Below are 26,797 nucleotides of genomic sequence, written 5' to 3'. Positions count from 1 at the left end.
AACATTTGCCCTTGACTTCTTTGGCTTAGCATGATACCTTCTAGATCCCTCCATGTTGTCACAAATGGCAAGATCTTACCCTTTTTATGGCAGAGTGATATTCCATTGTGTGTATGTACCACATCTTTATCCATCAATGGACACTTAGGTAGCTTCTATGTATTGGTTGTTGTAGATGCTTCAATAGACATAAGGATGCATATAGCTTTTTGAATTAATATGTTCATTTTGGAGGGAACAATTATCAATAGTGGAATAACCAGATCTTATGGTGGTTCTATTTTAATCTCTCAAGGACCCTCCATACTATTTTCTACGGTGGCTGCATCAGTTTACAAGGGTTCCTTTTTCTCCATGCCTGAGCCAACACTTACCAAAGACTTGTATCAAAAAGATAAGTGTAAGGTGACATCTCCTTGTGGTTTTGATCTGATTTCCCTGATAAGCGATATTGAACATTGTTTCATGTGCCTGTTGGTCATCTTAGGAAGAATGTCTCTTCAGGTGCTCTGCCCATTTTTAATTGGATGATTCTTGTGGTGTTTTGTAACTTTGTATTTTTGCTTTACCAAATAGTGTTAAAACTCAAACTTCAAAAGATTTGGATGCCATTTAAACAGATCAGAAAATTTTGCTTGAAAACTTCAAAAATTTGAAAAATTTGATAGTTGACATATTTATGGTAACAAATCACATAATACTAGAAACACTTCAGATGTTTAAAAATGTTCTAAGAAGAAGAAACTTCCAAAAACCATTGCTCTTTCTTCCATTCTTAGGTGTCTAAAGGAAAAATTATGGGTCTGTTTTTTAAAGTAGTAGGTATTACACTCATTATAGAAAAATTTGGAACAAGCCTTTTTGTAATGGATTATCAAAGGGGCTCGTAAAGACGAATTACTAATTTGAACACAGCCAACAAAACTCTGTGGGCCTAAAACAAAGGTTTGTCATGACTGAGTGTTGGGTCTATACATATAATCCACTTATCATCTTGAGTGGGCAGGTATGAACTGCAGGTGGTACCCAAAGCAGAATGGCAGAGAGATCCATCAGGATACCTAAAGTAGGTTACATGTCAGGTTGGCAAACAAATATAAACAAATTGTAAGAAATTTTGTTGGTGCTCCGTTGAATCACCTTGCCACCTCAGACTTGTAAAAGACTTCATGCCTCATAGAAATCTATGACTATCTATGGGGCGCCTGGGTGGCGCAGTCGGTTAAGCGTCCGACTTCAGCCAGGTCACGATCTCGCGGTCCGTGAGTTCGAGCCCCGCGTCAGGCTCTGGGCTGATGGCTCGGAGCCTGGAGCCTGTTTCCGACTCTGTGTCTCCCTCTCTCTCTGCCCCTCCCCCGTTCATGCTCTGTCTCTCTCTGTCCCAAAAATAAATAAAAAAAAAAAAGTTGGAAAAAAAAATTAAAAAAAAAAAAAAGGTTTCCACGGTGGATTTAAAAAAAAAAAAAAAAAAGAAATCTATGACTATCTAAAGTTTAGTAACCTCCCTAAAACTTCCTAATTACAGCAGATTGGAGTTACCTTTATTTCCATAGAAACCATCTGTTTCCTGGTTGTACTCCCTCTCCCATCCCCAAGATTATTCTTAAGCTCCTGCACCAATTTGCCTTAACCCTAAATCTAGTAGGATGTGTTTAAGAAGGTACTTTATCACATCATATTGTAATGGGACCTTTGTACTAAGTCTCCTACATCATGATATATATTTGTGAGAGATGAAATACTGCAAAGTTTCTGGTAGCCCATATAAGTTCTACCAGTTGTTAACGAAGTTCTAAAGTGATCTTCTAAGACTGTCCTGAATTTTTATTTTCATGGGTTTTTATTTTGCAGTAGTGACCCAGGGAAACTCAGATTGTGGAAGTAACTATGAAGGGAATGGGTGCACTGAACTGCCAAAAAAAAAAAAAAATCCTCTATCCATTCAAGATCATTAAAAGGCTGTCTGTATCAGGCACTAGGTTAGGAATTGTAGAAAACTAAAGATATATCTTCTCAAGGGACTCTCACAGTTCATGCAAAAAACAACAACAACAAAAAAAAACACCCAAATAAGGCAGAAACATGTTAGGGGAAGTCAGGGAGTATACTTTCAGTTGCAGGCATTGGCCTTGACAGGTAGAACTTGGGTAGGAGACCATTCCTTAGCAATGCCAGACACCAGAAACAGTGGCTCATTTCAGAGAGGAGGGTTGGAAACATGACTTGGGCAATCAAAGACCAATACCATGTGATTTCACTTCTATGTGGAATTTAAGAAATATTAACGTGGGGTAGGGGGAAAAGAGGAAAACCAAGAAATGGACTCACAGAACAAACTGATGGTTACCTGAGGGGAGGTGGGTGGGGAGATGGGTTAAATAGGTGATGGGGATTAAGGAGGGCACTTGGGATGAGCACTGGGTGTTGTATGCAAGTGTTGAATCACTAAATTGTGCACATGAAACTAATACTACACTGTGAACTAAATGGCGTTTAAACCTTGAAAAAAATACGACTTGAGATTCTATCATGGAGGATCAATAGGGATCATGTTTGAGATTTTTAAAAATTTAAAAATTCTGTAAATATATTAAATCATTGAATTTTTTGGAGTGGGTGTGAAAGCTGTGTTCTAGGAAGATTATCAGACAATCATCATAAAATATAAGCGCATTGAAAATAAGACAGGTTGGAGATGGGAAGTCCAAGAGGGGGATCTTTTTAAGGGTGATGATTTAGGGACCATTCAGTTATTTACATATGTATAGTTACAACATTCAAGTTGTGAGGAAGAGCCAGTAGAGGTATTGATGGGACTATTTTTGGTCAAAAGGTGAGATGGCATTTGGAGGATGGAAGGAAAAGATACACAAGAGAACATCCTGTGAAGAAATTTATTGTCCAGAGAATAAAGAGAAAAGTCCATCAAGTCTTCTCAGTCGAGAAGTTACTTTGAGAGCCCTAGGGTTACAAACTGCAGATTGATGGTGCATTTGATGATGCATAAGCTGGTTTTGTATTAGTCTTACATAAGGGAATATATTCTTGACTTCACCAAGAGAAATGTAAACTTTCTTTTACCAGAAGAGTTTGGAGAGAGGTCATTAATCTCAAGCCTTCTGCAATTTACATATTAAGTTTATCCTACATCTTGTGGTATGGCGTACCATTGTGGTGGTAGAATGTCTAGGTTTGGATCAAGACTCCTATGAATTCACTGCGTGTGCTATGGCAAGTTAACATGTCAAGAAACAAGATTTAATTTTCTTGGCATAAAAACAGTGACTACCAAAAAACGGTTTTTAGAGTTAAATGGAACAATAGGTAAGGTGGCTGTCATTCAGGCCCATTACCTAAATACTTGATGTATTTTGCTTAATATCACTTACCCAATAATTCTTTTACTTCAAGAGCTAAAAACCCTAATACTGTATAAGGCTAATAACACATTGAACAATCTGAAATAAGATCTAAAGCAAGTTATACTCTAGTATAAGAGAAATCAATTTGGACTAGGGTTTTTTTAAGTAAACTTTTATGGAAATGTGACATCCAGCAAAATTTTAATTTTTTTAAATATTTTTGAGAGAGTGCAAGCAGGGGAGGGGCAGAGAGGGAGACACAGAATCCAAAGCAGCTCCAGGCCTTGAGTTGTCAGCACAGAACCTGACACGGGGCTCAAACTCAGGGACTGCATGATCATGACCTGAGCCGAAGTCAGATGCTTAACCGACTGAGCCACCCAGGCACCCCTATCCAGCAAAATTTTAAAGATCCAGTTCGATGAATTTTCCAAAGTGAATGCACCTGTGTAGTCAGCACCCAAATCAATATCCACTCCCTAGAAATTCCCCATATACCCTATTGTAGTCACTGCCCCCCCCCATGAGGGTAACCTGTATTCAGACATGAAATATCATAGATAAGTTTGTCTGCCTTTGAACCTTACATGAATAGAACTTGGATAAATTGAGAGTCACAAAATTGAGATTCATGTCGTAATTGTGATTTGTCATTGCAATCTAGTATGAGTATACAATTGTTTGACATACGAATATGATTTATATGGTTATCCAGCTGGTAAGCATTTAGAGTTGTTTTAAATTTGAGACTTACAAATAATGCTGTTACATTTCTCGCCTGTGTTTTTGGCCGACATGTATGCAGACCTGTTCGATATGTAGACAGGAGTTGAATCTTAGTGTATGCACATGCTTGGGTTTAGTAAATATTTTCTGAGGATGGTTGAATGAGAATTCTAGTTATCTGCATCCTTGTCAACACTTGATATTATCAGCCTTTTCCATTTAGAATCTTTGGGAATTTCTATTTAATTCATTCAATAGATATTTACGTGGTGGTTACTGTGTGTTAGGGATATTTACAGAGCACTTGCTACAGTGGAGAACAATAGGAATGGATCAGGAGATTAGATATTACATCTTACAGCTAGTAAAGACTAAAAAACCTTACTTTGTTTACAGTAGCTTTATTTACAATTGCCAAAAATTGGAAGCAACAAAAATTTCCTTTAGTCGGTGAGTGGATAAATTGTGGTATATTCAGGCAATGGAATATTATTCAGCACTAAAAGGAAGTGAGTTACCAGACTATAGAATATATGGAGGAAATTTACATGCATATTACACATGAAGCAATATCCCCAAGAGCCAATAACCTTCCTTGGAATTTTCCACCAAGCCTCTTTGTACTTCTAGTAGCTGGAAGTGCCTAGCATCCTGCCAGCTCTGACATCTTAATAATACCAAATATTGTTGGTTAGTTTTTCTGATCCTTTTTGGACTTCTCCTTCCTCATCCCCTCCCACAATTGTATAAGGGCTAATTTGTATAATATAATTCATATTTCATAATACAGTGGTTTTCCTTTCCAGTTTGAAACTTTACAAGTACAACAGACATAATTTTAAAACTATGTAGAAAAGGAAGGATATAATTAATAAACACTAGGGGTTGCAGTTGTCCCTAAAAAAGGAGGGAAGGGTGCTGTTGTCAGACACACATGGAAGGCTTTGGAAGTCTTAATATCCTGTGTCTTGACTTGGAAGGTAGACATTTTGTAGCATTTTTATTTTATTAAAGCACACAAGTATTTAATATATCAATATACTGATAAACGTACTGCTGTTGCTTACTATCTGGAAATGATTTTAATGACGGAGTACGAAAAATCCAAGATTAAGAAAAAGCAATGAAAACAAACTAGATATTGAAGCAAGTTGAAATTCTTTTATGACAAATATTGGTTTTACTTGGCTCTTTTCAATATGATTTGAAATCTAAATATATTAATTATGTAAACTAAATATGAAATAAGCCTTTATGCGAATTATAAATTAAACATTTTATGAGCTGATAAAAATATGAGTCATGTAAGAATTTTAGAGAAGGCTAAAAAGTTGGGCAGATATAAATGCCTTTTTTTAGCTATATTTTTTTTGTTTTTTCCTCAAGTTTTTATTTAAATTCCAGTTAGCATACAATATGAGTTTCAAGTACAAAATTTAGTGATTCATCACTTACATACAATACCCAATGCTCATTACAACAGGTAGAGATGATTATCATTTATTTTTGGGACAAATGTTCCTTTTAATGGGATTTTATTTAACAGCAAATACTATAGTTCCAACACTAGTTCCAAAATATACATAAATGAAAATATTGTATCAAACATTTAGATTTCCGTGGAACGTAACTTTGGTGCAATTATTAAAATTGTCAGAACAAGACTCACAGTAGTATCATTTCTATTACTAGCTTGTAATTTTTTTCAGGGTATAAACATCTATTTATGAAAGTTTTCTTCTGTTACAGTAGATTTTATCCTAAACCCAAATATAATTGATAGGTAGAACCAGAAACCATTTTGTATGATTAATTAGACCATTAAGTATAGGGTAAGAATTAAAGATAGTGTAAACTAAGATGCAAATTATATTGTGTAAATGATAGATTTTTAGGAGAATGAAAGAATAAAAGGAAATTTATACTCCCACATTAATAAAAAATGACTCCCTATTCTGCCACCAGAGAGTTCCTATTTTTCCATCTGATGGAAAGTTCTTTACTGTTGATTTCTGGGCTTTGGCAAGATTTGCACGTCTAGTAATATGGAAATTAATCAGGCATGGCTCCGTCCTCACTCCCGGCATTTCTTAAGTGTCAGGGAACAGGCTCAAACACAGTAGCTCGTATGCGCTCCCACCTCCATGCCAGCCTCTCTGCTGAGATTGGCAAGTTCTCAATTTCAGGTGAAACCAGGAAGAGGCCCTTATCTCTGTTGATCCACAGGGCACCCCACAGCAGCAGAACAACAACAAAAATCTTGAAGAAAGAGCTCTGTTACATGAAGCTTTCCTCTGTGTTATTTTTGTAGAACAAAATTCAACTCTATCTCATTCAGATAAAACAGATTGCATATTTAAAAGATCTTCATATACAGTTGCTCACAAGTTTTTCTCGACATAGTATTTATTCACTTGTTCAGTACATAAATGTGCTTCTGTTCTTAGGTTTAGTATTATAATTCAACATCTTTAATGTGTGGGCATATTTTGGTAGGAATTCTAGCTATTTTTGCTAGAAAATAATTTATGCATAAATTTATGCATGAAAATCATCCCAATATCCAATTTTATTAAGGTATTCCCTTTATTTAGATACAGTAATGTAGGTCAGTTAAGATTATGGTTTATATTGACAGCTTTGGAGATTTTTTTGCTTTTTATGAAATATTTAGATTTTTGTCACTTTCCAACTATGAGAATATTTTATAGTTTTTAAGTCAAAACATGGGGAAAACTTGTCTCACTTATACATTGGGAAAATGTTTTTTCATATATTTTTAATGCTCAGGAAAACTCTAGAGAACTTAAAAGAGAAATTAGATCTTAGCTTGTGGTTATAATAAAAAGCAGATTCTTTTTGGAAGCCTATTTTCTCAGAAACTGATATTTTGAAGCCTGGGAATAACTTCAGGATTTCATTCAGGTAATTGATGTCATAGTAAAAGGCAATATAAACCAGATTTATTTAATAATTCTTGAGAACTAAAGAATGGCATATTCTTATCAAAGATGCTCAGTAATAAGATGCCCAATAATTCAGGTATGAAGTTTGCATCTTCTCATTTGAGCAAATAATAGACTTTTTATCAATCCATTACATACATATCTAAAGAGTTAAACTGTGATTCTTAAAATATTTGAAAACCACTGGATTCTCTTTTTTTTTTTTTGGTATCACATCTTTAAAATTAGGAGAGAATTCCAATTTTTTTATCCTTCTACACGAAGCATAAATTCAACAATTTTCTCAACTGAAGTATACGTAGTTTTCATGTCTAGCGAATCTTTACATTGGAGACCATACCACACAGCACAGGAAAAGTATGATTGGTCTTCATTTTGAGCTGACTGATATATATGAAATATTCACCTGTAATTCCTTCTGCACACTGAAGTAAGAATGTATTAAATTCCTCCTCCACAGGACAAATATTTGAAGACAACCATTCATCTGTTCTCCTGGTTAAATGTATCTATTTAACCATCCCGGTCTCCTTTGTTATTACTCTCAAAATCTGGCATTTAGAATTTGTTAGCAAAATGGTCAACTGTAAGGAATAGCTGTAAAGAATAATGCCCCCCTTGGTGTGAATGCTGCACCCAATATATTCAGTATTGCATCAAATTTGTTTTATTTTAGCAAGAGTGAGGGGAGAAGAAGAGGGAGGGAGGGAAGGAGAGAGGAGAGAGAAAAGAGAGCGAGGAGAACATTAAGCAGGCTCCATGCTTAGTGAGGAGCCTGCTGTGGGGCTTGATTCCATGACCCTGCAATCATAACCCGAGCTGAAATCGAGTTTGACACTTAACTGACTGAGCCACCCAGGTATCCCTCAAATTTGTTTTTAGTAGTCCCCCAGTTTTCTTATACCAATCCTACATCAGTATAAACCTATATGTATCACATGTGATGATTGTCTTAATCATTTTCTCCTTAGCAGTAAATATTTTTAAGCCAAGATGTACTTTTATTTCTTCCCTAATAGCCTCAATTCATTTACTCTTTAATTCTCATATCTGAGGGGTTTTTTTAGTTTATTAATTTAAATCTCATATCTGACTTTTAAATAAGTTCTCTCAACTTCATATCACAAGTAAATCAAGAAGTATGCCTTCCATGTATTTATAAAGTACCTACTAGTGTCCCCAACAGGGTGGATCTAGAGCTCTAGAACATACCTTTAGAAACAACTCTCCAGTTTGCCCTTAATCTCCATTAATGAGCCAAATATCACTGATTATAGTTTTGAATAGTCTTATTGATGTGACGTGTACATAGTTAAGATATGGTGCTAAAATGTTGATTAAAAATTATCTCCTGGTACAGTGTTTCCTGCCCCAGAAATAATCTTTAAATCCTTTGATTTGTTTTCTTCCATATTTCCAATTAACAGGCTTTTTCTGCTCTTTCTTGATGCATCAAAAAACATCACCTATTGGCTTCATTTAATAGAGGTTGAGACTTTAACTCTCAAACTTTTTTTTTTAATGTTTATTTTTGAGACTGAGACAGAGCATGGGCGGGGGGGGGGGGGGTTGGCGCGGAAGGGCAGAGAGAGAGGGAGATACAGAATCCAAAGCAGGCTCCAGGCGCTGAGCTGTCAGCACAGAGCCCGATGCGGGGCTCAAAATCGTCAACCGTGAGATCATGACCTGTCGGACGTTCAACTGACTGAGCCACCCAGGCTCCCCAAGACTTTAACTCTCTTAAATGACCAATAATTCTATAATCCTATAAGCCTATCTTCCAAATAAATTTCAGTTAATACTACACCTTCTGCCAGTGTCTACACTGTAGTGTACTTTGAAGTACTCCTTTCTTACAGAACTCTTTAATTTCCCTGGAGTTAATATAGCTTTGCTTAAAAATTTGCTTAGATTTTTAACGTTCAATCACTATTCTTTCTTTCAAGTGCCTGAACAGGTAGGTATGTAAAATCTCCATGAACATTTTTTTTTCTAAAATGCCCAGATATTTCCTTTTACCTAGACTTGTTGCAGAGATCTCCCTCCAAAATAAAATCTTCCTCCTATCATCTGGACTTAACCCTGTCGTACCAGTCTCTGATCCTGTGAAAGTCGTTTCACTCATCTTCAATTTTGACGACTTTTTCGTGCATCACAGATCTCTTTTTAAAATTTACTCTCTCTAGGGACGCCTGGGTGGCCCAGTCGGTTAAGAGTCTGACTGCGGCTCAGGTCATGATCTGGCAGTTTCTGAGTTCCAGCCCCAGGTTGGGCTCTGCTGACAGCTCAGAACCTGGAGCTACTTTGGATTCCTGTCTCTCTGCCCCTCCCCCGCTCACGCTCTGTGTCTCTCTCTCAAAAATAAACATTTAAAAATTTTTTAGAAAGTTACTCTCTGAAACACTTTTACCCATGTCTTCTTTAGAAAAATGAGGGGGTGCCTGGGTGGCTCAGTCAGTTGAGCATCCGACTTCAGCTCAGGTCATGATCTCACGGTCTGTGAGTTCAAGCCCCGCATCGGGCTCTGTGCTGACAACTCAGAGCCTGGAGCCTGCTTTGGATTCTGTGTCTCCCTCGCTCTCTGCCCCTCCCCCACTATGCTCTGTCTCTCCCTCTCTCTCTGTCAAAAATAAACATTAAAAAAAAATTAAAAAAAAAAAGAAAAATGAGACAGAACACTTTTCCATCTTGTAAACCTGAAGCTTTAATCAATCTTCATATTTGATTAATAATTTGAATGGCTATAGAATTCTAGTTTGAGAATAATTTCCCTCAATTTTTTTCCATAATTTTTAAGTATAATTAACATTCAGTGTTATATTTTCAGGTGTGCAACACAATTCAATAATTTCATACATTAGTGTTCATGACAATAAGTGTACTCTTAATCCTTTTTATCTATTTCACCCATCTCCCCACCCACCTCCCTTCTGGCAGCCACCAATGCTCTGTATTTGAGTGGGGTTTTTTTTGTCTCCTTTTTTTTGTTGTTTCCTAAATTCCACATATGAGTGAAATCATATGGTATTTGTCTGTCTGACTTCTTGCACTTAGTGTTACACCCTCTAGGTTCATCCATGTTGTTGCAAAAGCAATATCTCATTCATTTTTATAGCTGAGTAACATTCCAGTGTGTATACACACAACGTCTTGATCCATTCATCTATGGATGGACACTTAGGCTGCTTTCATATCTTGGCTATTGTCAGTAATGCTGCAGTAAACATACGGGTGCATGTATCTTTTCAAATTAGTGTGCTGTACTTTTTGTAGCTTCCGTATTTTGTAATTGGAAGTTTGTACCTCTTAATCCCCTTTCTCTTTCACCCATTCTCCCACCCGCTCCCTCTGGCAACCACCATTTTGTTCTGTATATTTAAGAGTCTGGTGTGCAGGGTTGTTTTTTTTTTTTTCCTTTGTCTTATCTTTTTATTTTGTTTCTTAGATCCTACACATGAGTGAAATAAAATTTACCTTAGAATTTGTAAGGCATCTTCTAGCATTCTGACCTATTTATTGAGATCTAGTGATTCTGAATTCTAATCTGTTTTTTGTGCCCTTATCTTTATACTTTTGCTGCTGAGGCTTTTGGTATCTTTATCCCTGTCATTCTAATATTTCATGATGAGGTGACTTTATATGTTTAAAATTCAGTTTTCTAGCCATTTTGTGGGCCCTAACACTAAGGATACTTGTAATCAGAAAATTGGTTGTATATTTTTTAAATAATTTCTATGCAGTGGTTTTCTTTATTGAACTCATTCTAGTGGAAGGTTGGTATTCTTGGATTTATCCTCTAATTCTCTTTTTATTCTCCTATCTTTGTCATTTGGTTTCACACACTGGGAAACTGTCAATATCTATACCTTCTCTTGAGTTATTTTAGTTATGTTTTTAATTATCAGGAGGTTTTTCTTTGCATTCTAATTGCTTTGGGGTCATAGTATTCTACTCTTATTTCTTCCATACAACATCTATTTTCTTATATTAATTACAGTTTTTTTGAGGGGCAATTCCTGATTATCTCTTTAACCTTCATACACTTTCTTTAGGGTGAGGGTGGGAGTGGTTTTCTGGTTTTCCTATTGACGATTTCCTCCAAAAGTTGATGATTTTCTGCAGCTCCTTATTATTTAAAAATAAGGCACTAGATAATTGATTGGAAACTCTGCATTTGCATAGAGTTTAATGACTGAGTTTCCCTGTCAGTCAGTTCTTGAAGGTCTGTTCTCTTGGAGACCCAGTTTCTCAGAAAAGGACCCTCTAAAGCCCTACCTGTGAGCAAGAGAAATATGGGCAGAGAGGCTAAGTAAGGCTCAGGAGTTCAACGTGTGGAATTTCATTATTTTTTCATCAATCATCTCCAATTCAAGAGCCTCCCTCCCCACCCCCCACCCCATTTAATTTCTTCAGAGAAGCCTCTGATCTGGCCAATGAGGAGTGTATCCAGTGCTGAGCCTCTTGGCCCTGAAGGTACGAGTTTGTCTTCCTTCCTATTGGTCTTCTTCATTCCCTTTATCCTCTTTAGATCTTCCAAAGTTACTGAAATCTATTTGATTCACTCTGACTTTGTGGGATTGAGGGAGGGGAAATGAATACATATGGTCACACCACCATTTTTAACTGAATCTGGTTGTTTATTTTTTTAACCAGATGTCTATTTGCCTTCCCTTCCTGTTTCTCTACCTCATGCCCACTGTGACAATAACTTAAGGTATGTCTGGTGTGTTTTTCAGTGTCTAGGTAAGCAGAGTTTGTTTTTCAGGGAGAACAAGATAGAATCTTATTGGAATTCCATTGGGGTGATTATCCTTCTATCTCATCGCTGAATGAATTCTAAATGTATGTGCCTTGAACAACCTCCATGTTCTATTCAAGTGTTTCATAGAGAAATCCATGCCATAGATTGTTTTTCACCAGTTTGTATTTCCTAAGGATTAGGAAAGGAAGAAAAAGGGGAATGGAAGTTTAATATGCATTTTGAGTCTTGTGTCAAGCAGTGTTTTAGGTTATTCATATGTTATCCTTTAATCTCACAACTACCCTGAGGTGGGTATCATTGCCACCTTATTGTGAGAAAACAAGATCAGCAAGGTTAAGCACCTAGCCCAAGGTTGCTCAGCTGACAATGGACACTCAAATGTAGGTGTCCGATTCCAAATCCTATGCCCTTTTATTCTACCCTCCACTTCCCAATAGTAAAAACTATTAAACCCCACCTTAAATTTTAACACAAAGAATTCATTTTAATCTAATTAAGATAATTTTGAAATTAGCTTAAATTCACTAAAATTAATCCCTAAAACATTCTTGCTTCACAACTTTTATTACATATGATAAATAGATGTAAATATGTTCAACGGGTATTGTTCTTTTAATTTCAACTCTGACTTTTCCTTATCAAAGCCTTCATAGATCTTTTTTTATTTCTCATCTGAGAGTTCTCTGTCCTTTTCAGACCATTATAACCCTACTTAAAAGCAAACTTCTTGGCTTTATTTCTGTTAACTCCCACAACTAGCACAAAACATTTGTAGAAACTTGAAATGGTAAATCCTGCTATTCTGCTGACACTTGATTTTAAGAATTTTATAAATGTTACCATAGCAATGCCTTAAAAGTCAATATTTTTGAAAGGTATGCTTTCGTCATTTTTCTGACCTTTTAAACTTTTTATGGTCTACCCACACTAAATAGTTTTCTAGTTTGTTCCATCCAGGGAGGCAGGTGCTCATGACTCTGGATGTAGGCTCCCAGAGGACAAGAGTGGGGTTTTCATCTTGGAATGTGCCATACAATCTTACAAAAGTAATGTCCTAGTTGTTGTGATTTGTATAAAGACATTAAGAAGAAGTAAACTTACAATGATGGCCCCAAGGAACTGTTTAGATGAGTTCTACTTGCTAAACAGATTTTATAGAAGAATCAGAAATGTTCATTACCCCTTTGTAGTACACACAACTATACTATTAGAAAGCTAAGAAAATAAATTACAAAATTGAAACTTGAGAGTTTTTCCTGTTTTGTTTTTAACTATAGATAGTGCTTACATTTTGAATAAAAATTACATTTACTGGGTGATGGGTACTAAGGAGGGCACTTGTTGGGATGAGCACTGGGTGTTATATGTAAGTGATGGAATCACTAAATTCTCCTGAAACCATTATTACACTATATGTTAACTCGTTTGGATTTAAATAAAAATTTAAAAATTTACATTTACTCTTACAGCAAAATAAACCTGAGTTCAATAACTAATGTTGGCATGTTTGTAATGATTGTTCATCAAATCTTATTATTGAAGAAAACTAATCAGATGATTGGGTACTATAGTTATCTGTCACTGGGATGATTTTTCCTTCTGATTTTCTGATATTTTATACGTATAAAATAATATTGTATAAGTGAAAATTTCTGTAAAGTATTTGCATTAGTTATTGATTGCAACTTTGTTTCAGGTTTTATATTTGAAGGTGAAAATAATCACAAAACTTGTCCAAAGTCATAATTTAGACAATATTAATTATATTGAAATATAATTGAGATATTAGCTTAGAACTATAAATTCATTGTGTTTGTACATAAATATAAACAATATGTATATTTAAAATAATTTAGAACATGAAATAGAAATTAAAATTATAATTATCGGGGTGCCTGTGTGGCTTAGTTGGTTAAACCACTGACTTCAGCTCAGGTCATGATCTCACAGTCAGTGAGTTCGAGCCCCCAGTCAGGCTCTGTGCTGACAGCTCAGAGCCTGGAGCCTGCTTTGGATTCTGTAGCTCTCTCTCTTGATGTCTCTTGAAATGAATAAACATTTAAAAAAGTATTATAATTATTACAATGACATGAATGCAATGTAAGTTTGCTGGATATGTTTGTTAATAATGTGTTTCTTTGTCCCTTAAGTTGGGACTCAAAACATTTTTGCAAATGAATCTGACTTAAAAAAAAAATTTAAATGTCTGGGGTTGCAAACTTTAATCAGAAGCAATGCAATAGAATATGAAATATTTCATATTCAGTAGTGATTATTTTTAAGACCAAATGCTGTCTTGGCTTATTAAAGCTGTATAATCAAAGAATGTCTGTAACAGGTTAAAAAGAATTTTCAAACTCCATTTAATTTTGAAACTCTACGTATAATCTTTCAGGAAATACTGTGAATAGGGTCACTGTTGATAGATTTAGTATCTTACTCTTTAGTGCACATATGCATTGAATTAAAGGAACAGTAGCAGTACTATTTTACAGAGCTAACACCCCACTCTTACTATGCATATTTTGTCTTTTTTTGTTTGTTTAAGCCTATTCTATAGTCTGGCTATTTATTCTAACTACGTTAATGTGTTACTTCTGTAATGAGGAGTTCTATTTAAAATAGTGTCCTACCAATGTAGGGCATGCCCCTAATTACAGAGTGGTTGCATAAAACTCATCTGAAATTTTACTGAAATTGGGCTTTACCCTTAGATATGTAGATGTTACTGGCTTCCTGAAGATTTCAAAAACCGTGCTGTTCCTGGGTTCAGATGCAGCCTTCTCATTTTACTTAAAGAATGCTACAGGCTTCTTAAAAATCAAAAAGAATAGATAAAACATATATGCATGTACACTTACACACAAGTGTTTTATTCCGCAAAATATCTAATTTATGGTCTGTCTTGATCTGAAACTCATTTCCCTATTATGTCATTTCATAGATCAATCTTGTTTTGTGATAGTGTTGTAAGGACATTTATCATATAATTACCAAAAAATTTAAAAAGTCTCCTGCCAAATAGTTATGGTCAAAATTTCCCATTAAAAATTTTTATCTTTGCTACAGAAGCATAACACAGTTCAGTTTTTCAAAAGATCAAAGATAAATAATACATGTTCCTATATTGAGAAATTAGTTGATATTTTTAGAACTGGCACTTTAAGGCTAAGGAACATACAACTAAATTCTCTCAAATTATTTCAAGAGACACTCTAATACCTGATTATATTTTTTGCTATCATTGTGTTTAAATCCCACCATTTTATACATAGTAGTTTGATGCTTCTTCAGTCACATGTAATGGAAGTGATTTCTGGTTTGTAATAAAGTGCATTCAGATTTAGATCTGTAATGTGCAACGATTGCTTTCCTGGGAGTTTGGCTCTTCTAAAACAAAATGATTGTGTGAATGCTTTTGTTACCTGGTTGAGGTTTTCCTGGGTTGTCTGAGGAAATGGGCTAATGCCTGCCATACAATGAGTAAGTGGATAGATATGACGCCCAGACATATGGCTATGAGCATTCACACTTTTGGCAGATAACTACGGACCTTGCTGTCAGGAGACAGATGATGTGCTAGCCAGAAATAAAGCAAAAATTCACTTCATCCAATTTTTCCAGTTTTATTGAGGTATAATTGACATGCACCAATACAGAAGTTTAAGGTGTACAGCGTGATGATTTGACTTCTCTTGTGAAATGATCACTGCTGTGAGTTTAGTTAGTATTCATCATCTCATATAGACACAGTAACAAAAGCAAAAATAACTCCTTGTGGTCTTTTAGAATTTATTCTCAACAGTTTCCTGTATATATTATCACAGTGTTAACTATAGTCATCAGGATGTATGTTACATCTCTAGTACTTATGAAGTCTCTACCTTTGATCACTTTGCTCCAATTCCTCCCTCTCATCGTCCCCCACCTCTGGTAACCACAAATCTTATCTCTGAGTTTTTTGGTTTTTGTTTTTTTAAGACTCACATATAAGTAAGATCACACAGTATCTTTCTCTGAGTTATTTCTTTTTTTTTTTTTAATTTTTTTTTCAACGTTTATTTATTTTTGGGACAGAGAGAGACAGAGCACGAACGGGGGAGGGGCAGAGAGAGAGGGAGACACAGAATTGGAAACAGCCTCCAGGCTCTGAGCCATCAGCCCAGAGCCTGACGCGGGGCTCGAACTCCCGGACCGCGAGATCGTGACCTGGCTGAAGTCGGACGCTTAACCGACTGCGCCACCCAGGCGCCCCTCTCTGAGTTATTTCACTTATAATGCCCCCAAGATCCACCTATGTTGTTGCAAATAACAGGATTTTCTCACTTTCTATGGCAGAATAATATTCCATTGTATATATGTGTACCACAGCTTCTTTTTTTTTTATTTAAGTTTATTCGTTTATTTTGAGAAAGAGCATGTGAGTCAGGAAGGCTCAGAGAGAGAGAATCCCAAACAGGCTCCACATTATCAGTGCAGAGCCCAATGTGGTACTCGATTCCACTAACCATGAGATTATGACCTGAGCCAAAATTGCTTAATCGACTGAACCACCCAGGCGCCCCTGCCATAACTTCTTTATCCATTTATCCATTGATGGACCTGGGTTGTTTCCATGTCTTGGCTTTTGTAAATAATGCTATGAATGTAGGGGTGAACATATCTTTTGAAGTTAGTATTTTCATTTCCTTTGGATAAATTCTCAAAAGAAATGGATCTTATGGTAGTTCTATTTCTAATTTTTTGAGGATTCTCTATACTATTTTTCCATAGTGGCTGTACCAGTTTACAATCTCACCAGCAGTGCACAAGTGTTTCCTTTCTCCACATCATCACCAGAATTAATTATTCATTTTTTTGGTTATGGTCATCCCAATAAGAGTGATGTGATATTTCATTGTACTTTTAATTTGTATTCCCCTGATTATTAGTTATGTTGAGCACCATTTCATGTACCTGATGGTGATGTTTTCCATTTCCGAGAACTGGAGTTAAGTAAACTTCATTTCCTTATTTTGTTTAGCAATTTAAGTGTCTAGAATCAACATCTGTCACAAACTGTCAATTCCCTCCTTTATGATATCTTTACAAACAAAATAATAACCCACACCTCAAATATTAAAAATAATCTTATTCTGGAATTATGTACAACTTTAAAAACAAGAATAGACTTGTTACAAAGTGAGTCATATTAAAATGATTAATTCTAACTTTCCACCTTGGAATTGAAAGTGCCATCCAACCTGCACAACTCTGGAGATTGTATTTCATTTTTAGAGCTTGAAAATCCTATATTTGTTTCAAATTTTCTTTTTGCCTTAAGTAGACATTTGTCTTCACCTAGTTTATGGGAATAGGCAGTTCAGGTTACTTGTATTTAATGTCAGCACTTCTGAAGTAGATTGTATCCTATTTCTACTATCCCACCGCATTTATGAAAATATCTCAGAACTTAACACTATGTTAACTAAGAACAATAGGGATGATTTTTAAGAATTCTTTTGATGAGAATGCAGGAAAATACACAGTGTTAGTAAAATCTCAAGGGAGTAGGATGGTATCAGGAATATAAAAGAGAAAAACAAACAAAAAATTTGCTGAGTACCAAAGAAAAGAATTGTCATGTTTGAGTATTCCTATCAAGTGGGCCAATTTGTGGTATCTTTGCAACTCAGAATGTATTGTGGTTTGCAAGAAAGAGGGTAGCATTTCACTAGTTATTCACTTTATGAAAACCTCATTCCAGCTAAAACATGATTCTTTGCATAACATGATCTCTTCTACTTAAATCATCATATAGAATTCATCAGACTTGATAAATAATATACTTACTCCCCTTCAAATCTTGAGGAAAAAGAGCTCTACTTTAAAAGTGCAACCAAGCATAATTTATTTTGCAATTCTTTGTGCTTTATGTCTGTCTTTCCTAGAGAACTTTGTGTTTACAAACCAATAAATACATTCCAAGGAATTTAAAATGTGTTAATAAATTACCTTAGAGTTTCGGAAAAACAAAAGGAATTGCTTACACCAAAGATCAACATCAATTAATCAGCCGATATTTACTCTACCTGCCTTTTTTTGGGTGATGTGGGTAATCTTTAAAAGGTCCTTGACCTCCAGAAGTCTGGGTAGATAAAGAATGTGACAAAAGTAGAAAATGATGAAGTGCTAAAACCAGAGTGAGACTCAGAAGAATTTAGAGAAGTGAAAGATTGACATGTATTTACCTTAGACATAGGATTGACTTAGAGCTTTAAGGATAAATCACATTTAGCAAGCATCAAAGGAAGTGATTAATTGAGGTAAAAGGAAATAATGTGAATTAGGCACTCTTGTTGAGTGAATATGTCACATTAAAGAGAAAGTTACTGTATTATGCCTAAGTAGAGCAAAGGTGTGTGTTGAAAAGTAACAATATAAGGTCAGAAAGGTATGTTGACTGAAATTTAATGGATCAAGAAAGCAAAAAAGAATATAAGTTTTGATTTACTATTGAAGGCAATAGGAAACCATTGTCAGTTTTTGAGCCAAAAAAATGTTTAAAATTATGTTTAATAATAGTCTTGGTTAAAGATTAGAATAATGATGAAGAGAAAGACGATCTTGAGTTAGAGTAGGAGACACTATTCAGTTTTGTGAAGAATAATCTTGGCTTCGATAGTGCACTACAATGTCTGAGTTTACATTCCATTCATAGATATTGCTCGTAGAGGAAATACATCGCTGAATTCTAAAGTAGAATCTTTAGTATCCCCTCTTATGATACATAGTTTAATAAATGAATGGTCATTTTTATCAGAAATATCAATAATCAGCTGCATATTTACTGTGTGATTCTTGGATTTCTTGGCATTGTTAAAACTCAGAATTTTACAAAACAGACACATGGGCAATGCCCAGAGAAGACTTACTAAACAAATATATGACCATCCATCTTTGTCCATCGACAAGCTTACTTCTTCAAAACTGACTTTAAATATCACCTTCTCCTTGCTTGAGTACTTATCAAACATCCCAAAAGGAATGGTTACTTTTCAGAATTTCTTAAATCCATAATTTTTATTGTATTATTTTAATGGTCTTTATGACTTGTGTTTTTTTCTGATTTTTATTAGGTTTAATATTCTGTAGATCTACTTTGGTATAATTGATTTAATAGGTGGTATGTGTCATTTAGATTATAAATATTTTGAGAGCAAAGGGCAAAAGCAAAAGGTGTTTAATGAATCTGTGTCTTCAACTCTTGGTATATAGTAGAAACTCAATAATAGAACAAATAAGTTATGAAATATTTTTACATCTTCCATAAGAACAATTGTGTTGATCTTAATTATCCACAGTAATGCTTGCTGACAGGAAGAGTAATGAATGCTCTTCTGTTCTAAAGATCTAAAGCTTAGAAATAATAATATGTACCTCAGGAGAAAAACATTTTTCCATGTGTGAACATGTATATATACTTCCTGATGATATATGCTTCATGCTCAATAATATGTAATGTTTCTGGTATAAAAGATAACATACTCTTTGAAAAACAGATAGTGAAGTCAAGAAACAGGGAAGGACCCAAGTCAGAAAGAACAGAGTATATAGCTAGATCCAAGAGAGAAGGTCAATAGGAAAGAATGCATACTCACTGTAAGTTACGAAGTTCCCTTAGGGATTTTCACAGAATTAAGCGTGTTCTAAGTGACCTGTAAGTGACATTTCAGATATGATAATAAGTCTTAATAATCAAGGCACTGAATTAAATCAATTGCCTACACAAATGAGATATAGTATTGCAGATCATATAAAATGATAAATTATCCCCCAACTGTTTTTTTAATTTAAAATATTTTAAGCATCTAATAGTCTGTATTAGATAGTCTCACAGTCTTTGAACTATAGATAAAATATATAATATATTATCTAATATTCTCAGAACTCAGTGTATGTTTCTAAATGAAACCATATGTGAACAGCTGTCTCAGAGGTATGATAGGAGTTGTCTGGAATCCGTGTCTTAAGTTTTCTCTGGTACATATATTATGCTGAAAATTGCCAACATCCTGAAACCATGTAAAGGAAAACAGTAGAAAAGGAAGCTAATATTTATTGGGAATGTACTGTATGTAACAGGACTGGATTAGACTTTTCATATTCTTTATCTCATCTTTATAATGAACCTGTAATATTGGTGTTATTATTCCCATTTTATAAATGAAGAAACTGAGTCTTGGACAGGTTATGAAATGCACCCAGAGTCACCCTGGTAGTAAAAAGCAGAGCTCTTTCAAAGAGCCCAAGCTCTTTCCACAACATGGCTCTGGCCTCACTCATTAAATGGAAACTGGCTGAAAAATGAAGTCATTGCTTCACTTATATCTTTACAGAGATTTTAGTTATCTTTTTACTGAATATATTGGAGGGTTGATTGTACAGAAATATTTTTCCAGATTGATGCAGAAAACAAACCTGAACTGGAGTGCACTTAAAAAATAAGTTTTCTCCTTTCTCAATCACAGTTCCCTGCATTGAGAAATCATTGCATTTTCTTTATACATCCTAAGCATACTTTGCAGTGTGGGAAACATATAGGGTTAAAAATAGAATAATGATGACTATACAAAATTTAAATGATCATGTGTAGTAACTGGAGTTAGCTTCAGATACTCTTTAACCTTAGGGGATCTAAACCATTTACGTACCAGAAGAATGCTTGGTATACTGTAGACACTACTTCTTATGGAATTAATGGATAGCTCATATCTGTCAATGTACTTCAATGTCCATTGATGGTCCAGGGCAGATGGACAAATTTTAAATTCTCTCCAGTTAGAAATATCCAAGAAAGCAATGATGTTTTGATTGCTTCATTTTATATATTTTGAAGATAAATTAGTCAAATAAAATGAATCAAGTATATTCGTGTTTATTTTCTAGTGCTCAGCTTCTTGTGGTAAAGGTTTAAAGTACCGTGAGGTGCTTTGCATTGACCAGTTCCAAGGGAAATTAGAAGAAACATATTGCAGTCATCTACGGAAACCTCGAACTCACAAAGCTTGTAGATCTGTCAGATGCCCTTCATGGAAAGCCAATAGGTGGAAGGAGGTAAGTGATGTATTTTATAATTATAAATGTATTCTTGCATTTATAAAGAAAATCTCAAATCCCTATGTTGATATAACCTTGAAAATTTTACTCCACTAAAATGTGTTTTACTCTGTTAAACATGATTTTATACTATGCTCTGAATTAATGTACAGTGTTAACGCACTTGCTAAGTCTATATCTAAATAACAAATTAGTCCGTTGATTTTTTGTGACTATTGATGATCATATTATTCCAGGTAGTTTACAAGTCAAGTATAGGGGCGCCTGGGTGGCTCAGTTGGGTAAGCGGCCGACTTCGGCTCAGGTCATGATCTCGCGGTCCATGAGTTCGAGCCCCATGTCAGGCTCTGTGCGGACAGCTCAGAGCCTGGAACCTGTTTCAGATTCTGTGTCTCCCTCTCTCTCTGACCCTCCCCCATTCATGCTCTGTCTCTCTCTGTCTCAAAAATAAATAAACGTTAAAAAAAAATTTTTTTTAAGTCAAGTATAGATGATGATATATATAACAACGTCCTTGTTTCCACACCAAAATCTTGGATTTTGAGCTAAGGTTACGTTTTGGAGAAGGGACTGCTAAGTTCTAAACAGGAGCATCATTGGAGTCTTTTAAGAGTTAGGAACATGTCAGAACTAGGTAGCCTGAGCTGGTCGAAGGCTAGAGTGAACACACCTGGAAAGACTCAGCAAAATCCATGCCTACTTTTCAGCATTGTCTCAGGCCACTGAATTTTAGGGACAATGGATAACTTGTTCACTAAGAGCCTTAGTATTGGGCTAAATATCTTATCTTGAATAGTGTGATTTAGTTGCAAAAAAGACTTTCCAACTCTGAATTTATACAGTTGTTATGTTTTGCTTAAAATCAGGGTTTTCCTGGGCCACCTGGGTGGCTCAGTTGGTTAAGCGTCTGACTTTGGCTCATGTCATGATCTCATGGTTCATGGGTTCAAGCCCCACATTGAGCTCCATGCCCACAGCTCAGAGCCTGGAGCCTGCTTTGGATTCTGTCTCCTTCTCTCTCTGCCTCTCCCCCGTGCGCGCACGCGCGCGCACTCTCTCTCTCTCAAATATAAATAAACATTTAAAAAAATCAGGGTTTGCCTTACTTTATCTGCACCAAGATATAATGCACCAGAATAATGGCAAAGTGGTTTTCCCCAAAGGGTGAAACACTGTAAAGTCACTGAACACAGCACTGAACGCAGCATGTGGCAGAGACTTTCTAATTCTGACACCAGCCAGGAACCACTGGGGGATGGGTGTGGAAGTGGGACAGACTTTGGCTTCTTGGCCCCCAGCATTCCTGTTGATCCCCAGGATTCTTCTGCTGTGCAGCTGCTGTGGTTGGTATTCATGAGGGACACTTTCTGACCCTTGACCTCCAGCCCCACAACAGCAAATCAATCATCAGTGCTAACAAATTGGCCTTGGCTTACCACCAAGTATGAAATTATATAAGACTCACTAAATGGACGTGTTTAAGGGGTTTCTAAGATACAGATATGAATATTCAAAGACTATAAAAAAACACAGATGCTTTTGTACAGTCTGCTTTCTTCTCTTTGAATTGGTTTTCCTTGTCATAGAAATTAGCTTCATACACCCACACAGTCCCCAAATCTCTGCCAGAAACAAATGACCATTTGTGAAGTCGTTGGCTTTTGATTTATTCTATAAAAAGTACCCACATGAAGTTAACAATTGCAGGCTGTCACTGTGCTACATGTAATAATATATTCAACAGAAGTGTAATTTCAGAAGTAGTTACGAGCTAATCACCGGTTGCTACTCTGTTCCGACTGTATAAATTGTAACACTGCTTTAGTATAATCACTCACTATAAAATAATTTCATTTTATTACTATTTTACATTATACCTCAAGTGGAAAGACTCATTTAGCAAATTGTGACCACAAAGGTGCTCCAGTGAGTTTTGAGGTAACTCTCTTCATTTGGTATTTGATATCATTTTTCAAGGAAAGGATTTAGTAATTCATTTTAGCAACTGCTGCCAAACAGAAACAAGCATTGGTGTGCAGAGCCATTTGTCCTCTCACTCCAGATGTATACCTTTAGAGGCAAAGTAAATACTAGAATCATTTAGGAAGGAAAAAAAAATCTCCCTCCACTTTCTGAAGAGTTCTTTTGAGTTCATAAGAGTTCTTTTGTTTGTTCTGTTCTGTTTTGTTTTAAACTTAATTTTACCTATTTGAGAATACTAACTTTGCTTGTATATTCAAGTTTTTAAGGCATGGTGCTGGAGACCTCATTGTTTCATGCTGCATCTACTTAGGTCAGTACCATCCAAATGTAGCTTTTATGCTCAGAAAAAAAAAAAAAAAAGTCCAGAATTCTTGCCTCCTCTTGATCATGGCTAGTCTGCTGGACAACTTGGAAAGAGGATCTCACTCAACCCTACTGAATCTAGAGCTACGTGATTATCAACCACTTGCCTGGTTCCCCTTCTCTGAGACCCATCATTTTCTTTCTAGTATTTTAAGATCAGAGCTGGAACCAAAGGTGATAGAAGTTCTGAAATCTCACACATCTATTGACTGGTGCCCCTTCTCCCAAAGCCCCTGGAAACACTTTTTTTTTTTGAAACTGTATGCTAAATGCTAACATTTTAAGTGATTTTGTATTTCTCTAATTCCATATTTCCCAAATACATAAATCCATATTCATATATTTTCAAAAATTTCTGATGTATACATATATATCTCTTATAGCCTAAAAGATAGTAGATCTTAATTAAGTCCCGATAGCCTCTGATCAAGAGCCCAGAACCTCTTCATCTCTCTTCCCCGGCCAAGCGATGTTCCTACCAGTGAAGATAGGCTGGAGCCCCAGGACAGGGAAGATGTGTTTTTGCTCTGGGACTGAGTGAACTATGCTTCTCAATCTCTTCTGGTTGGTTCCAGCAATCCTGTTTTTGCATTTCTATGCTGCCTGTTCATTCTCTTCCTTTCTCCTCTTTCTTGATACTTAAGATGGCCTTTCTTTGAGTGGCCTCAGATGACTAACTCTCCGGTTTAAGGCATGTATCAAGAAAGTTTTCGAGGCAGAAATAATTTTATCTCTGCAAGAAAAGTGAAAAAATTGGGAATAGGAAGGGAGCAACAAGGGACAGCCACTTCCTGACCCTGTGAAGAGTCAACTACAGCTATAGAAGTTAAGTTGCTTATATCTGCAGCAAGCAAGGAAGTTGGGGGTGGGGGGGAAGCATGTGAACACAGGTCTATTTGAGCTTTCCCTACTATAGTTGCAGTCACAATTATTTCATTATCATCATTATATACCAGGTCATCGTTATATTTCCTTAGCAATATATTGCCACTCTTACAAGGGCACCTACAGTCAACAATTGTAGATTGTCACTGTGTCACATAGTGCACATTCAATAGAAATCTAATTCCTAATTCCTATGTGTACTGAATTCATTGCAAGCTTATTTTTGTTAAAAAAAGGTATGTTGTCTAAGTACAAGATACATAATGGATTTTACAGTTTATGGGGAAAAACAGTTTAGTTGATCACATATTACATATGATGTAGTTGTCTAAATTACTAGCAACATAATAGGCCACAGTAGTGATGGATAGTGTTCAAATCTTTGGCACAGATCCTGGTCAGATTTTTGGAGCAGTGCCTATTCCAGGACCCACACTGTAAGAAAAGTCTTGACAAATTCCCACATCCCCAGAGTACAGTCAAATGGTTACAACCATTCTATGTCAGTTCCATTGTATTCTACTGCAAGTAAGAAAAGTCCTAATGATGAGTGGCTTCAACTCAAAGACATTCCTTGTTTACATAACAAAACCAGAAGGTCACTGGCTTTAAGTTTGACTCAGCAGCTTTACAAGGTCAAGGTGCTGGATTGGCATTTCTGTGATTTTATTGGTCAGCTCCTACTGGTCATAAAATAGCTGCCACAGTTTTAGGACTTACCCCTTTATACTTTCTCACATGAAAGTGAATATGCATTTGTTCTGTGTTGGAAAGGAGGACAGATTCCAGATGGTCGGTAAATGTTTAAAGACGACTATTTCAGCTCAGTCTGGGCGAGTATTTGTTAACTTTAGAGTCACCCAAAAATGGAATGACTGCTTTCAGGATATGGCGAATATACCCAGACTGAGGGTATGAAAGTATAGGTAGGTTTGATGGTCATTCATTTACTATTGCTGTAAAAGGAATTTCAAAATCGAAGAGAAATGGAAGTTACACATTCCTAGAATCTTTCCTAACTCCAAACGTTCTACTATTGAGAATACTGCTGCTACATTATTGACTCACTGAAATAGACCACAATTAAGAATAACTATGGTAAAATCAAAACCTAAATCTGTTATTAAGAAATTATAGGGGCACCTGGGTGGCTCAGTTGGTTAAGCGTCCTACTCAATCTCAGTTCAGGTCTTGATCTCAGGGTCATGAGTTCAAGCTCTGCACTGGGCTCCACAGTGGGTGTGGAGTCTACTGGAAAAAAAAAAGATAAATAATGCATCAAGAGACAAGACATCACTATTTGAATTTTAAATAATTTATGAAATAGCAGCTTGGTGAACCTACTTTTGCAATGCACGTTCTGGCATTTCTAGCAGTTGCTGAAATGACTACAGTACCTGTGGATTGGTGAAAGTTCACCTTCTCCAGTTCCACTGTCAAGTCTTTCAAGTGCCAGCCTGTGCAGTTACAGTACATTACGTATAAATCGGATGTTCGTCTGATTGTTCCTGTCTGAATTAAATAATGCTGTGTTGGTGAGTTAGTGCATTCAGTATCTGTGTTATACTTGTAATTATGGTCTCCCATTGACTTCACATTAGTTACCTGGATTTTAAAAAAAGATAATATGTAACATGCTTATAAATCTGGAGTTCTATGAAGCTGTTAAGTAAGGATACATATTTTAGAGTTAGAGGTGTGCCTTAAGAGGTCATTCTAGTAAGTCACTTGACTAAAGAGTGAGTAATCCTATCTTCATAGCATCCACCCCTGTGGGGGAGACTGACCAGGCAAAGGTTCTGCTTTGGAAATGTTGAATTTGGGGTGTCTTTGACATATCTAGGTAGAAAACACAGGAAAGTTCTTGTAAATACGTAAAACATTCTTGTAAATACATGGAAATGCAAATGTTGAGGTCAGAATTAGGATCAAGGCTGGAGAGAACAGATTTTAAAAATTGGTGCGTAGAAGAAATTGCTCAGAGCGTTCAGAGGGTGTATACGCTCAGACCGTTCAGAGGTTCTAAACAGAATCCCGGAATCTGCTAATATTTACGGCTGACCTGAGAAAATAGAGTCAGGTAAGGACTCTGAGAAGGAGCAATCTAAAAAGAATAGAGTACCTGGAGCCCAGGGGGATTTCAATCACAGAAGCCAGAATGGCTCCACAGAAAGTGGTCAGTGATACTGAATGCGTCCATGAGATTAAGACGAGATTTGAAAAGTTTTTGTTGGATCTCTCAGTTAGGGTTATTGATGATATTGGGTTAAGAAATATTTCATGTAAGCCATAAATTCTCTTTTCTGTTCAAATCTAAAATTGCATCAAATTGCTTTTTTCTATTCTTATCTTAAAAAAACTGAAAAACAAAAAGTTACTTGTTTTCTTTCAAGCAGTAGACCATTTTTTTTTTCCTTTTAGGGAAGAGGTCCACAGTAGTAGTTACCCATGGTCACAATGGATTTTTCAGTGAATTTTTTGCTATGACCAAGGGACCAATAAACCACTGTGGCTTATTGAATTTCAGAAAATTATAATTGTCTGATAGAACAACTTGCTAAGCTGTGTTTTGTGAATTCTTTTTTTCCAGGATTTTTTTTTTCAGGTTTAGAGGCAGGAAGTTTTCCAAATGTAGTTTATATTTCTGAAAT

The 26,797-nt window shown here is 35.8% G+C and overlaps 1 protein-coding gene across 1 annotated transcript in view; it reads left to right on the top strand.

Moving 5' to 3' along the window:
* ADAMTS20 (ADAM metallopeptidase with thrombospondin type 1 motif 20) overlaps nucleotides 1–26,797 on the top strand; it is a 171,366-nt gene that overhangs the window by 106,323 nt on the left and 38,246 nt on the right. The window contains exon 29 of the mRNA XM_047067167.1: nucleotides 20,745–20,912. Coding sequence (XP_046923123.1) covers nucleotides 20,745–20,912 — 168 coding nt within the window. The remainder of the gene's footprint in view (nucleotides 1–20,744; nucleotides 20,913–26,797) is intronic.

Source organism: Lynx rufus, unplaced genomic scaffold (genome assembly GCF_022079265.1).
Source record: "Lynx rufus isolate CCGP_SWC_20201006 ecotype Redwood Valley unplaced genomic scaffold, mLynRuf1.p SCAF_7, whole genome shotgun sequence".
NCBI classification, from domain to species: domain Eukaryota; kingdom Metazoa; phylum Chordata; class Mammalia; order Carnivora; family Felidae; genus Lynx; species Lynx rufus.
This window is presented reverse-complemented; position numbering and strand designations above follow the sequence as displayed.